The 16,246-nt window shown below is 42.3% G+C and overlaps 1 protein-coding gene across 1 annotated transcript in view; it reads left to right on the forward strand.

Annotated features, from left to right (window-relative positions):
- Positions 1-3,135: 3,135 nt before the first annotated feature.
- The window catches only part of SMURF2 (SMAD specific E3 ubiquitin protein ligase 2), a 97,398-nt gene continuing 84,287 nt past the window's right edge, over positions 3,136-16,246 (forward strand). Inside the window, exon 1 of the mRNA XM_079798424.1 lies at positions 3,136-3,680. Within this exon, the coding sequence (XP_079654550.1) occupies positions 3,629-3,680 (52 nt within the window). The 5' untranslated portion in view covers positions 3,136-3,628. The remainder of the gene's footprint in view (positions 3,681-16,246) is intronic.

A 16,246-nucleotide genomic window follows, 5' to 3' on the forward strand; every position in this document is an offset into this window, starting at 1 on the left:
CTAGAACTAAATATTAAATTCAATTCATGACATTTTAAACATTAAAGGAAGTTGAATTTTCAGCAGGGGTAGAAATCGCTGCGTGCCTGTTGTTTGCTTTTTCCATGGCACATAAACGGCATTAAATTTGAAATTTATACTATAAAAATAGCTTCACAGGAGTACCGTTATTAACATAACCTTACCTCAGACAGATTTTTTATTACTGGAGACAACTCTTTTATGTAAAAAATATATTAATGGCTGGAGCAGAAGAAAAATACCAACTACAGATGGTAAGCATTTGCTTGCAAAGTTACATCAAATTTAACATTAGCCTTGGAAAACAGAAACATGTTTTAAACAAAAGGTTTTAAATATTCTTATAGCCTGATGTCCATTTTTACCTCTGGTTTAGGATATATCATAAAGAATGCAACATTAAGTGATCAATAATAAAAAAAGTTGAAAACTTTTGCCCAAAATTGCCATTTAATGAGTTGTTACAGCATTTTTACTGGAAGGTTCTATTTAGTGACATCCATGGAAAAAGACATTTTATCGGTTTGAAATAGGTGGAGTTTGTGTACTTGAGACAGATGCCTAAACCAATGGTTTGATAAAGGTGCACAATTCAACCGAGAGCAAATTAGAAGAAATAAGGGAATAAAAAGGCTTTGAAATATTTTCTGTAATTCCCATACCCATTAGTGACATGTATAGGTAGTGGGTTTCTATTTTAGGAAGAAAGAAAAAGGTGAATTTCCAAAGAATTGTTATTCTTCCTTTTTTCCTTCAAAAAATATGACTAAAATTATGATGATGCCAACGCTACACATCTAATGCTAAAATTTAACTCAATGAAAGGTTAGCTCTCCTTAATGTATGAATGGTTTTAAAGTATTATTCTTATCGGAATCTTTTGTTTTAAGCAGTAAGATTTACACTTACACATAGACAAGCCTAAACAGAGTCTTCCCTGCATATTAAGCATGTGTGCATTTTTCTGCAGTGTCCCTTATAGTTGAACTAGAGGCCCGGTGCACGAATTTGTGCACGGGGGGAGGGGGGAGGCCAAGGAAGGGACCACGGGAGGTTGGCCAGCCAGGGGAGGGACTGTGGGAGGTTGGCCGCTGGCCCCAAGGAGGGAGCCGGCCCTCAGCTCCCCTGGGAAACTGCCGCATCTGCCGCTACCCAACCCGGTTCCCCATCCCAGCCCGGGCCCGAGGGCCCTGGCGGAGTCAGGAGAGGAGGCAATGGTTACTGGGCCAGGCGCAGAAGGAACGGACACCAGACGCCAATGCTGCCGTCATGCCCCACCATCACGTGGTTCCCTGCCCCCTCTTCTTCCCTTGCCGCCATGCTGCCACCATGAGGATGGGAGCGAGACAAACCCTTAGATCGCAGTGAGGAAGCTGCTCTGCTACGTAGGAAACCCCGACCTAGAAGCTGGTCTCTACCAATGGTTTAGCAACAGGAGCCAAACTGGCAGGGGGAGGGGCTTCCGAAGGTTGGCTGTGGGAGTGCACTGACCACCAGGGGGCAGCTCCTGCATTGAGTGCCTGCCCCCTGGTGGTCAGTGCATGTCATAGCGACTGGTCGACCAGTCGTTCCGGTCATTCGGTCATAAAGGTCACTTAGGCTTTTATATATAGATGCACTGCTTTGAACTTCACAACAGGCAGTCTCCCCAGCTCTCCCATCACGTTCTGAAATCCTAACTTCTACCTAATAAAAATCTGCAAATTACTTTAGTGGGTGGTTGGGAACCAAGTGTTTGCCATAAGAATAAGGCAAAAGTGTATGTATATATCAGTTTGCTAACTTTTACTTCCATTATTCATCTAGTCTCTTAAATGGTGATAGCGGCTATTGTTCGAATTGATTAGTGTATCTTCAGAGCTTCTGTAGCAAGAGAAGCTTTTAAAAAGGGTCTTGTTCACTCTTGGGCACATAGTAGGCATTTAGTATTTGCCTAGTATTTCTAGAGCTTTATATAATTTTTGGACCACTTTAATTGCAGATTGTACTCAGACTGATGAGATGCTCTTGGAGGTAACTTCATCTGGATCATGAAGTGACATCACTGATGAGTTCGAAATAACAACTGACACTGATTTAGGATGAAAAGATCTTCGACTTTATTAAACATTTAAAATTGCATTAATGTTCTACCAGCCTTAAACAAAGCATACAAAAAAAAAAATCCCCCATGCTGTAATCCTTAGTTTTCACTGTGCTGGACACTTTTGCATGCATACATTCAACTTTTTATTGTGCTTTTAAACTTGGATTATTTGTAAACTCTCCCATAATATATGATCTTCACAACTGCCATGTAAATGGCTGCACAGAACCCCATGCGGTGGATGCAATGTAATCACCAGGCTATTTGCTCAATCCCCCTTTTGTTATGAACCAAACTTCGCCAAGAACATCTTCTGTGTGATTCTACGTCAAGAAGACGTTTCTGAGAGTGCAATGACAGAGGCAAAGGATAAGGTACACTTGTTTTTGTTTTGCCCTCCTGAGATAACGACACACAGCACTGTATGTCAGGCTGCTCACACATTTCTCTCTAAGGTTTGTCTTGTTAATAATCCTCTAAGGCAGTGTCATTATCCTCCGATCCCTGCGCTAGAGCGGCAAAGAGCCTGAGCAGGCAGGTAACCCGATCTCTCTCACCCAGGTGAGTCCTGGATGGAGGTGGCAGCTGCGGTACCGGGAGCGAAACACCCGGGGGGCCTTTGCTGGAATCCTCGGCATGGAAATAGTGTCTCTTCCATTCCCAGAGGGCAGCGGTTCCAACTTTGCTCGCCCCACCTCTCCGGGAGCGCGGCACGCAGTGGGCGACCGGTAAGTGCAGTCGGCGCCGCGCGGACAAAAGCGCTCCCTCCCGTGGCCCGGACCCGGCGCCCCTGCGGGTGCCAGAGGGCTCTGCGCCGCCACTTTCCCGGCGGGCTCCCCCTCAAGTTCGGCGTGGGACCCCCGGCGGCCCTCGGGCGCCCGGGCAGAGCCCAGCCTCGCGCCCCGTGCCCCGGGCACTCCGCGCGCGCGCGCCCAGGCCCCGCCCACTCCCCGCCCATCACTTCTGATCCCGCCCCCAGGCTCCCCCCGCTTCCTCCCCCCGACTGCTCCCTGCCCCCCGCAGCCGACGAGTGGCCGCCGCGGCCGCAGGACCCGGTTCGCTCAGACAAGAGGGCGGGTGGAGGAGGAAGCGGCCGATCCCCGAGTCTGCTCCGGCGCCGCCGAGCACCGCCCGCCGCAGCCGACCAGCCCCGTCGGCTCCGGGCCCCGCCACGCCGAGAGGAGGGAAAGGCGGAGGCGGCTGCGCGGAGGCGGCGGGGGCGCGGGCGCGGGCCGAGGCGGCGCGGCCGGCCGCGGCTGCCGCTTTGTTGTGCGGCCCGGGCAGAGGAAGGAGAAGTGGGAGGAGGGGGGAGCTCGGCGTCCCGCTCCCTCCGCGGCTCATGGCGACGACGCTCGGCACATCCGGGACCCTCCGGCCGTGGCGGCCGCGGCGCCGGCTGCTCGGGCCCCAGCCCCGGCCGCTGTGGTGACTCCGCCGCGCCTCGCCGTCGCCCCCGCCCGCCGCCCGCCGGCCCGGGCCCCGCGCCGCGGCCGCAGCCCCGCCGCCCCCGCCGCCGGGGACATGTCTAACCCCGGGGGCCGGAGGAACGGGCCCGTCAAGCTGCGCCTGACAGGTGAGGGGGCAGGGCGGGCGGGCCCGGGTGGGCGAGCCGGCGGGGGGTGCCTGTGGCCTTGGGAAGGGCCAGGGTCGCGATCAATGGTGAGTTGGGGGGGTCGGGGACGTGGGAAGGCCTAGTTCAGGGAGCGCGAGGGCCGCCGGACCGCTCGCCCTTGTTTGGAAATTCTCGAAAAAGCTAAAGGTGATGGATTTTCGGGGTCTTTTGTGGAGGGGAGGGGGACCCGGTTGGAATTCCAGGCGGGTCTGGGGCCGAAAAGCCGTGGCCGAGGAACACGACTCTCTCCCGGGCCTCGGGGAGCGGCCCCGGGAGGCAGCCCAGGTGGGGTCGGTGCGGGGCTGAGCGGCTCCCGGGCGGGGATTATTGAATCCGGTGGCTGGCTGCGCGCTGTAAACACTCCTTAAAGATGGAGCGCTTAACGGGCGGGTGTGTGTGTGTGTGTGTGTGTGTGTGTGTGTTCCCTGGTTGTTAACTTGCTCGTCCACTTGTGCCTCCGTGCAAAACCCCGCCGCACTGTGCTGCCAGCCGCGGGAGCCCGCGCCGCACACCTGAACCGCACGTCCCGGGGCGGGAGGGAGGCCGAGGTGGACTGTTCCGGTGTGTCTGCCGCTCCGACGACTCCGGCTCGTCGTACACTGTGTTTTGGAAGTGTTTGATTGCAGGGTAGCATGTTTGGGGTTGTTCCTTGTAGGCCGCAGAACTGTGTCTCACTCCTAACTCTAGACCGGCTTTACAAACACAGTTTTTCTTTTTTTTTCTTTTTTGTACATGTCTAAGTGCTCATACAAACTTTCAGGCGAAGTTTCCTTTCAACTTCCCCCTCTTCCCTTTTCCCCCTCCAGTCATGGAAAAGAATGTCTGGAGGGGTTGCTAGATAGAAGGCTTCCCTTACAAAGTGTCGAGGAGTCCAAGGGCATTGAATCTTGAACATCCCAGGTCCATTTTGCTTACCCTGCCATTTCTGGTATTCTTACGCAGCCGTGATACGCATGTTAAGGAAAAACTAATTTTTGGTTTGAAAAGTGTAACTGAAGTGCGATTTTACCACTCACTATTCATAAATTACCCACCATGATTTTCGGATGTGTGGTGAGAAAGATGGTTTTCCTTAATCTCTGTGTGTGTGTGTGTGTGTGTGTGTGCATGTGTACGAGTAAACTGTAATTATGTTTGCCTGCACTAGACTTTGAGATTTATATGGACTAATTTTTGTAATTGTATGCTTGTGTGTCACATCCCAGCCCACTGGCTGAACTTGCGAGATACAAACTTGCAAGATACAAACTTGCAGTGAATTTGGTATTTGAGAAGGTAGCCTGTGTTGGCTGCAGTTTAAAAAATATATTACTTCCATGACAGTTTTACTTTCCCTAGGGAAAACTGCAAAGAATCATTAACTGAGTGGTTCTTAATGGAAAACCTGGATTGGGGGAATGCCTGTCTGTCTCCCGTTTCCCCCATTCAGTTTCCTTATTTTCTTATGAATCAATGGAAACCTTTCTAAGGGATCTTTGTTGCTTTAGAGTTTATCTACTGCTGTGCCTCTCCGCGTCAGTCCTGAGTCAGTGATTGTGAAAAGAACCTGGGATTCCAGGTATGCAGAAAGCATCAGAAAGAGGCTGTTGGCGTTGACTTCCTTCTAGTCTCTACACATGATGGAAAAAGAGGGAGAAAACAGGGATTTTGATTTTCTGCAGATAAAATAAGTTTGAGGTTTTTTGTGTGACTCATTAGATCTTAAAGTGTTTATCTGTGGTTTCCTGACTGCATATGATATATTAGAAAAATTCACACATAAAGTTAGGAGAAAAGATTACTTATTATTTTTTTGGGGAGGGGAGGAGAGGAACACGACTAAATTTATAGAGTGATTTTGTATTTTTAGATTTTTCTGAGGAATTTTAAATATACTGTGTCCCCTTACTAGTAATTGTAAAAACAGTTAAGGTACTCTCAATTGCATAAAACCATTGGGAATTTGTCTCTGTCGTATTTTAAGAGAAAAATATTCAAATATTAAAAACACTGCTCTTTCCCTTTTGGTTACATGTGATGGATTTTCTTCTGTTTTGCCAGGAAAGTTAACATATTTTTTTCTTTTTTGTTCATTTACAAATTAGATGGTATATATTTTAACAAATAGATCTCAAGAGCTGGATTCAATTAGCAGCTTTTTAGGACATAAACATTAAAGGGTTAGATGGAAAAGATTGTTTTGACTGACTGGATAAATGACAGGGCTGTGTTTGATGTGCGTCCAGGAATTGGTCTGGAGCTGGTGCCCAACTTTTCAGTCCATCCTGAGAAGCCAAATAAAATATTTAACCTAGGCCTCATTTTGTTTTCTGGAAAAAAAAAAGTTGATTCTTTGTTAAGACCTTAAGAAATGTTTGGCATACCTTTAGACTAAGTGTTAAACAGTTCATTTAGATCCGGATTCCATAATAAAGGAAAATCACTAAAAAAAAAAAAAAAAAGGCAGATCACACAGTGAGTTTTTATATGTTTTACAATACACTGGAGCTGTAAGATGCTTTAGATTATTGTTCTTTGCTTTATGTTAATACAATACCAGTATTTAAAATTTTTAGTGTCTTTGATTTCAGGGTGCTTTATGAACTGTAGTTACTCAATTATATCCTTAATGGAGAGGTGCCCCTTTACTGAAAGGTGTCAACAATTCTTACGTGGTGACACACACACTCACTCACTTACTAGTACACATACACACAAACTGAAGGAGAAGAAATATTTGAGCTATGAGATCTCTGCCCACAACAGATATTAGATTTTTCCACCTATTCTGAAGACCACAATCAACTAGTGAACAGTTTGGTACTTGTTGATGCTAAGAAGGTAGGGCTAATTTAAACCCAAATTTGAGATTCCTCAGGCCATTAGTGGTTAAAATCAGATTGAGTCCATTAAGCTACTTCTGTTGATCTTTATGATGTATTAATACTTGTTCATTACAATGAATTCTGTGGTAAAGATATCAATTTTAACAAGTACTTCTAGAGCAAATTGATTATAAAATTTATATACATTACACGTATGAATATCTGATAATAGGCTTTTCTTACATATTCTTTGTATTTTGGTTATAGTAAAAAGTTGGGGGTAATTTTTTAATATTATTGTGTGTGTTTTTTCATTTTATTATTGTTTTTGAGAACCAATGAACTGTTTGACCCTAGTTATTTGGAAAAAGCAGTTTAATAATAACTCCTAATATTTAAAATTCTTAGATATGGAGAAGTAACAGAAGACCTTTCCAGACCTTTTTGTAATTTAAATGTTTTTGTATGTTGCTCCTCATATTATTAATTTATAAAACCCTTGGCAGTAATGAGGTTAACCTTGTCTTGCTAATAAAAAATTAACTTTAGCCCTAGCTGGTTTGGCTCAGTGAATAGAGCGTCAGCCTGTGGACTGAAGGGTCCCGGATTTGATTCCGGTCAGGGGCACATGCCTGGGTTGTGGGCTTGATCTCCAGTGGGGGGGCATACAGGAGGCAGCCGATCAATGATTCTCCTCATCATTGATGTTTCTATCTCTCCCTCTCCCTTCCTCTCTGAAATCAATAAAAATAATTTAAAAAAAAGAAAAATTAACTTTAAAAACCTCACCTTAGATATGCTGGTATTTTAGTATTGTTTTCCTGCATATTTTATTGATTCAAGGCTTTAAAAATCACAACTTGATTATATCTGACAGGTTTCTGAGTAGGAAAGTGCCTGTATACCATAATGACTTATTCTAGGGGTATTAGTGATTTGAATGTCCCCAATTCATTTTACAGTAGGTCCTCGGGTTACGTCGGAGATTCGTTCCTACAGAGCGACGTAATGCTGATTTTCGCCATAAGTTGGAACCCACCTACATAAGCACCTACGTCACTCACATGGAGCACATACACAGCAGTAATGAAGTGACACAGTAAAAAAAATTTAAAAGATAACAATTCCTGACCTTTACTTGTGGTAAATAAATAATAAAAAACATAAAGCACATATGTACATATGTCAAAATGATGAAACCTTTTTTTTTCCTTCTAATAAATAAATGGGAGATGGCGACGTAACCTTGAAATGATGCATGTCGAGTCCGACGTAACCTGAGGATTGCCTGTAAGGCAACCTAGTTTACCCCCTTCCTTTTCTCTTTAGGTTATTTCGTCTACTGTAACCTTTAGACAGGCAGTTGGACCTGCCTAGGTGCTACATGTAGTTTGGTTTTCATTGGCAAGTAAAGTGTGTGTGTGTGTGTGTTTTAATCATGGATCTACTTTTTTCCTCTTGGTTGAATTGTAACTATCATAGCATATATATATATATATATATATATATATATATATATTTTTAATATATTTTATTGATTTTTTACAGAGAGGAAGAGAGAGGGATAGAGAGTTAGAAACATCGATGAGAGAGAAACATCGATCAGCTGCCTTCTGCACACCCCTCACTGGGGATGTTGCCCACAACCAAGGTACATGCCCTCGACTGGAATCGAACCTGGGACCCTTGAGTCCGCAGGCCGATGCTCTATTCACTGAGCCAAACCGGTTTCGGCTATCATAGCATATTAACGTGTCATTTATTTAGCACATAATTTAGTGTATTTTGCATATAACTAAATTTTCAAGGTAAATGAAGGACTATATTTTAGGCAACAAGATTCTTATTTTAGCTATTTTTAAAAAAATATATATTTTATTGATTTTTTAGAGAGAGGCAGAGAGAGGAATAGAGAGTTAGAAACATCGATGAGAGAGAAACATCGATCAGCTGCCTCCTGCACACCCCTCACTGGGGATGTGCCACAACCAAGGTACATGCCCTTGACTGGAATTGAACCTGGGACCCCTCAGTCTGCAGGCCGATGCTCTATCCACTGAGCCAAACCGGTTTCGGCGTATTTTAGTTATTTTTGATGTCTTAAAGATTTTGAAGACTCTTAAAGATGTAATATGTCCTACTCCTTTAAAATAGATCATACTTATCAGAACTTAGTGTTTTATTCAAGATTCAGTATCATCCTAATGTATAAAGAGCCAGGGTCCGTAACGTCCAAAACGACCGAACGGACGACCGAACGCCAGGCTGCGCGCGCAGCAGGCTCAGGTGGGTGGGGACTGGCGAGTGGGCTGAACTGCTGACCTCTTGGTCCCTCCTGGGTCGCAGGCACTATGGCGACCCAGCACTGACTGCCGCCGCCAAGGCGGGTGTGATGTGATTGGTTGGGAGGCCCTGCCATTGCCCCAAGATTGCCTCACAGAGGGAGGCCCAGGCCACCGGCCAGGGGGCTCTGCAATTGCCCCAAAGAGAGAGGCCCAGGCTACCCAGCCGGCGGTGGTGGGTGGGGCCTCCCTCTGTGGGGCGATCAATCGCGGGGCTCCCAGACTGCGAGAGGGCACAGGCCGGGCTGAAGGACCCCCACCCCCGAGTGCATGAATTTCGTGCACTGGGCCTCTAGTTATGAGTATAAATTATTGTGCTGTTGTAATATGTAGTATGAGGATATTGTCATGGTGTGTAGAGAGAACTGTTTGACCCTGGCTATTTGGTGATATGTTGTTTAATTAATCCTGTTCTTGCTTTTCTCTTTTTGCCCTGGTCTTGTTTACTGTTACTTTTTTGTTCTAAGAATGCTGGACCCTTGAAATATACGTTTGTAACCAGCATTGTTACGTTTCCATATAACTGACATGTATTGTATGCTTATTAAGTGCCAGATACTATTATCAGCTTTAATTCTCACAATAGCTCCAACAGATAGAAAGTTGGAGAGGTTAACTTGGAGTTGTCTGTATAGAAAGTCTGTTACAAACTTACATGATTTTGTGTGGAAACACAAATACTTTCCATTTATTTGGAATTACCCTTGCCATCCTTGCCTGTCTTTTAAGATTCAAGTCCAGGATTACCCTTATCCTTAGAACTTTTCTTGACCTGAGTTGACCTTTCCTCTGTAACTCACAGAAGGGCATTTGTTGTTTCTATCTGTAAAATTCATGAAGGCAGAATCCTTGTTTCAGCATAGATTAAGAGCATTTTGGCATTTTATTGAACCAACTAGCGGCCTGGTGCACAAAAATCGTGCACTGGGGGTAGGGAGGTGGGGGGCGGTTCCCTCAGCCCGGCCTGCACCCTCTCATAGTCTGGGACTCCTTGGGATGTCCGCCTGTCGGCAGTCAGACACCTCTCGCACTCCGGGGCTCTTCAAGTCCGGGACCCCTTGCTCCTTACTGCCCGCCTGCAGCCGAGGCGGGAGAGGCTCCCGCCACTGCCGCTGTGCTTGCCAGCCATAAGCCCAGCTTCTTGCTAAGTGGTGCTTCCCCTGTGGGAGCGCACTGACCACCAAGGAGTGGCTCCTGCATGGGGCCGGGGAAGGTCGCGGGAGGTTGGCCTGCCAGGAAGGGACCGTGGGAGGGCTCCAGGGCGTGTCCAGCCCATCTCGCTCAGTCCCAATTGGCCGGACCCCAGCAGCAAGCTCACCTACCGGTCGAAGCGTCTGCCCCCTGGTGGTCAGTGCACATCATAGCAATTGGTCGACTGGTCGACTGTATGTCCCCTGGTAGTCAGTGCATGTCATAGCGACTGGTCGACTGTCTTCCCCCCGTGGTGGTCAGTGCACATCATAGTGAGCGGTTGAGTGGCCTTAGCATATCATTAGCATATTACGCTTTGATTGGTTGAACGGACACTTAGCATATTAGGCTTTTATTATATAGGATGATGGAGACACAGAAGTAATTCTATGTAATTCTGTATGTGTTCTTTACGGCTAATGCATTGCGTGTGAGTGGCAAGACATGAGGCAACAGATAGGGACAAACCCATTTAAGACCCTGTTATATTTTGCCAATAAGTTTGATTTGTTTTTTAAGGTGGTGAGGATTATAAGCTTTGATATATTTGATGTTTAGTAACATTAATCTTGGGGCAATAGGGAGGATGGACTGGGATGGAAATCGGGAAGACTGATTTTTTAGGATAACCAGTTAAGAGGATGCCACAGAAACCATTGTTCATGTGGTTTTCTTCTTTTCACTTTTGTTTATTTCCAAATGTCGTTTTTACAGATAATTGCTATAAACATCTTGATGTAGATAACTTTGATTTTGTTTTAAGGATTATTTTCTTAGGATATTTTATAGAAAGAGTGCTATTGTGTTAAAGGGTATGGATGGTTTTAAGGTTCTTGATTAATTTTTCTCAGTCTGCTTCCTGAAAGAATTGTGCCTATTTCAGAGCAGCAATGGATAAGTATATATCTCTTTTTATTCTATTACAAGCATTGACTCTTACTTAAAATAAAATAAAAAAATCCTCACCCTTTCTGTCACTCGAGGACAATTTTTTATTGATTTTTAGAGGGAGGGAGGGAGAGAGAAAAGGAAAGGAAATAGAGAGAGAGGATAGTTTAATAGTTTTCTTCCTATGTCTTTTTAATATATATTTTTATTGATTTCAGAGAGGAAGGGAGAGGGAGAAGGAAAGAGAGAGAGAAAGAGAGAGAGAGAGAAAAAGAAAGAAACATCGATCAGTTGCCTCCCATATGTGCCCGACTGGGGATGGAACCCACAACCTAGGTATATGCCTTGATTGGGAATCAAATCCACAGCCTTTTGTTGTTGGTATGGATGATGCTTCAACCAACTGTGCCACTGGTCAGGAGTTGCCATATAGTTTTAAACATTTCTTTGTGAAGTTGAATATTTTCCTCTCTGTTTTCTAATTATATTTCTCTTTGTTGACTTGTTTGGCGTTGTCCTAGTTGTCTGTTAGGGTTTTAGTTTTTTTCTTATTGATTTGCTTGAGAATTAAAAAGATGTTAGTCTGTTGTCATATTTGCTACAAACGTTTTCCCCAGTCTGTTATTTGTCTTTTAATTTTGACCATTTTTGGACACACAGAAATTTGTTATTTTTAGGAGTCAAATCTGTCCAACTTTTCTTTTGTTTTTTCTATTATTTCTATACTTAGGAAGGCCTTTTTCTTCAAGAGGCTTAGTAAATGTTTAAGTACATTTTATTTTAGTGTTTTAAAAAAATGGTTTAGGAGGTTCTTTCCTCCCAAATTGCTATTTAGCCACCTCATCATTATTTATTAACCAATTCTTCCTTTCCACGGTGATATATCTTTTTAGTTACGTTAAATTAGTTATGGTAGAATCAGATTATCTCTTGTTCTGTGCCATATTTTTTCATTATAGTAGTTTTATAATTTAGTTTAATATTTTTTGCTATTTTATATATTTGCTTTTCTATATGAATATTAAACTTGTTAAATTTATAAAGAAATTTAATTGGGATTGTAATTAGAATTACATTACTTTGGGAGAAGGAGGCATTTAAGTGCAGTTTTTAGTTTTCTCACCTAGGAGCATTTTATGTTTTTATACTTAAGCATTTGTCTGTATTGCTCAGGATAGTTTAATAGTTTTCTTCCTATGTTTTTTTAATTTATATTTTTATTGATTTCAGAGAGGAAGGGAGAGGGAGAGAGAGGGAGAGAGAAACATCAATGATGAGAGAGAATCATTGACTGGCTGCCTCCTGCATGCCCCTACTGGGGATTGAGACCACAACCCAGGCATGTGCCCTTGACTGGAATTGAACCTGGGACCATTCAGTCCACAGGCCAACACTCTATCCACTGAGCTCTTCCTATGTTTTAAAGTAATTCCAGCTAATTTACATTTGTGGCATTTTTATTGTATTTTCTAATCTTAGTTATTGCTTATATTTAGGAATGCCATCATACATACTTTTTCTTGATTAGAGTTTTGCAGAACACTAAGCCTGTTAATTTTCCACTTGATGCCAGTTTTCTGGGTATCAGTATCTGGCAGTTTTTGCATTTGAATGTTAACATTTTTCTTTTCTTTTCGGTTTTCCCACTAATGTATAATTAGTATAAAAAGAGGAATTTTATGTTAATTTGTTTTAGAGTAACTTCTGAAAGCATTGAATGCTTTTAAAAAAAAACCTACATTTAACAAGGCTTTAAGTAGCAACATGTATCTCAAGTTTGGCAGTTTAGTTTCTTACTAAAATTTGTCAGCATACATAAAACTTCAATTTTAAAGTAAATCTTGAATTCATCCTAGAAGGAATTACTACATAGATGATTACACAAAGGGTACTTCTTTCTTCCCACAGAGTTTCCTTGTGCCCTTGCTTAGCCAGTCTCCTTCTCCCATCTCTAGTCCTTGGCAACCACTAATTTACTTTCTGTCACTATAGTTTTGCTTTCTCTAAAATTTTATGTAAGTGTAATTGGGCTTCTTTCACTTAACACAGTGCTTTTGAGGTCCATTCATGTTGTGTATCAGTTGTTCCTATTTATTCCTGAGAAATATTGCATTGTATACATATATCCCATTTTGTTTATTCATTCACATATATTCACAGACATTTGTTGTTTCGGGATTTTAGACATTATGAAAAAAGTCACTATGAACTTTTGAGTACACCTCTCTTTATGAATTTTTAAATTTTATTTTATTGATTTTTTACAGAGAGGAAGAGAGAGGGATAGAGAGTTAGAAACATCGATGAGAGAGAAACATCGATCAGCTGCCTCTTGCACACCCCCTACTGGGGATGTGCCCGCAACCAAGGTACATGCCCTTGACCGGAATCGAACCTGGGACCCTTGAGTCCGCAGGCTGACGCTCTATCCACTGAGCCAAACCGGTTTTGGCCTCTCTTTATGAATGTTTTTATTTCCAGTGATTAGGATTGTTGGGTTGTATGGTAAATATGTATTTAACTTAAAAAAATTTGCTAAACTATTTTTCAAAGACGTACAGTTTTGCATTTTTATCAGAAGTGTATGAGAACATGGGAAAACATATTTGTATCCGATAAGGGCCTAATCTCCAAAATTTATAGGGAACTCATACATCTCAACAAAAGGAAGATAAACAATCCAATCAAAAAATGGGCAAAGGACTTAAATAGACACTTTTCGAAAGTGGACATACAGAAGGCCAAGAGACATATGAAAACATGCTCAAAGTTGCTAATCATCTGAGAGATGCAAATCACAATGACAATGAGGTACCATCTCACAACTGTCAGAATGGCTACCATCAACAAATCGACAAATGACAAGTGCTGGCGAGGATGTGGAAATGCTGGTGGGAATGCAGACTGGTGCAGTCACTGTGGAAAACAGTATGGAGTTTCCTCAAAAAATTAAAAATGGAACTCCCATTTGACCCAGTAATCCCACTTCTAGGAATATATCCCAAGAAATCAGAAACACCAGTCAGAAAGGACATATGCACCCCTACGTTCATAGCAGCACAATTTACAATAGCTAAGATTTGGAAACAGCCTAAGTGCCCATCAGCAGATGAGTGGATTAAAAAACCGTGGTACATCTACACAATGGAATACTATGTTGCTGTAAAAAAGAACTCTTACCACCATTCACAACAGCATGGATGGACATGGAGAGCATTATGCTAAGTAAAATAAGCCAGTTGGAGAAAGATAAATATCACATGATCTCACTCATTTGTGGGATATAATGAACAACATAAACTGATGAACAAAAATAGATCCAGAGACAGAAGCATCAAACAGACAGTCAAACTTCAGAGGGAAGGCAGGGGAGGGGAGGGTTCCGGGCGGGGGGGAGTAAGATCAACCAAAGGACTTACGTGCATGCATATAAGCATAACCAATGGACACAGACAGTAGAGGAGTGAGGGCATGTGCTGGGGGGTGGGAGTGGTCGGGGAGAGGTCAATGGGGGGAAAATGAGACATATGTAATACTATATGTAATACTTTAAACACTAAAGAATTTAAAAAAGTCTATGAGAGTTCCAGGTGCTCCCAAACTTAGTCAACACTTGCTGTTGTCAATCTTTGATTATAGCTATTCTGATTGGTATATAGAGATATTTTAATGTAGCTTTAATTGTAATTTTCTTATTGACCTACAGTGTTAAGCATCTTTTTCATGGACTTGTTATCCTTGTATCTTTGGTTAATAGCTGTTCATATCTTTTGCTCATAGTTTTATGTGCTTTTTAAAAATTGATTTCAGAGAGACGCAGTGAGAGGGATAGAGAAATAGAAACATCAGTGATAGAATCATTGATCGGCTGCCTCTTGCACGCCCCCTACTGGTGAACAAGCTTGCAACCCAGGCATGTGCCCTGACCAGGAATCGACCCATGACCTCTTGTTTATTGGTTGACACAACCACTGAGCCACATCCGCTGGGCTTTTGCTCATAGTTTTAAAATTGGGCTGTGTTCTTATTATTGAGATTTGAGAATTCTTTTTGTATTCCAGATACAAGTCCTTTATCAGATATGTGCTTTACAAGTATTTTCTCCTATATTGTGACGTTTTCCTCCCTCAGTAGTATCTTGAAGAGCAGAAGTTTTGGATTTTGACTAAGACCTGTTTGTCATTTTTTTCTTTATGGTTTATGCTTTTTATGTCATAGCTAAGAAATTTTTTCCTAATTGTCAGTGCTAAAGATTTCTTCTATATTTTCTTCTGCATTATTTAGAATATTAGCTCTTATGTTTAGATCTATGACTCTTCTAAAGTTAATTTTTTAATATAGTGTGAGAGGTAGGAGTCAAGTTCTTCTCCACTCCCCCCCCCCCATATATATATACCTGACTTTCCTAGTACTATTTGTTAAAATATTTTTGTTTCCTTTATTGAATTATCTTGGCACTTTAGCATACTTCATTGTATCGTTTATCATATTGACTGAAAATTCATTGCTTGTATTAATGTTTTTCCCATAGCACCATGAACTTCTTTAGAGCTATGAACTATCTTATTTATATTTGTATAACCACAGTACTCATTAGATATTTGTTAATTAAATGAATAAAAGTATAAAAAGATGGGTGAGATGCATAATTTAAAAAATCTGTCTTATTTAGTGGTAAAGTGTGGTCATTTTTTGTGTGTGGTGATTTTTTGTTCAAAAGAGTAAATCTAATAATATTTGCTTTGTTTGGCAGTTTTGATGCTTCTGCAATAACTGGCTCATTCATTTTGGTTGAAGAGAGGCCAGGGATTAATTTAGGCCATAATAGATTACTACATTTAGAAGAATTATAATGCTGGACTCTGAGTTGATTGCTCAGTGGCCTGGTTACTATATTTATGCACTTTCTTTTGCTATAGAAAAATCATGATGCAGGAAAAGAATCTGTAGAGGCTATAAGAAAAAAATGTTGACTTCAGGAAGAATGTGCCTTATTATATAGCTTTTTCAAATCTCTTAAATATGTGAAAGCTGGTCTCTATCTGGAAAATTCACCCTATTGAAAACCACCCTTATTGATGGAAATTCTTTCCTACCCCCAAGTAGTTGAATTAATTGTCATATATTTGCTATAAAGGCTTATTTTTATTGCATGAAAAATTACTCCAAAATATAGAGGCCTAAGACAATACTTTTTATTATCTCTCATAGTTTCTGTGGGTTATAAGTTGGGAAGGGCTCTGCTAGATGTTTTTGGCTCAGGGTCCCTTCTGTGTTTTATTCAGATGGTGGCTGGAGCTGG

This window comes from Cnephaeus nilssonii (genome assembly GCF_951640355.1).
Source record: "Cnephaeus nilssonii genome assembly, chromosome: 19".
Classification (NCBI taxonomy): domain Eukaryota; kingdom Metazoa; phylum Chordata; class Mammalia; order Chiroptera; family Vespertilionidae; genus Cnephaeus; species Cnephaeus nilssonii.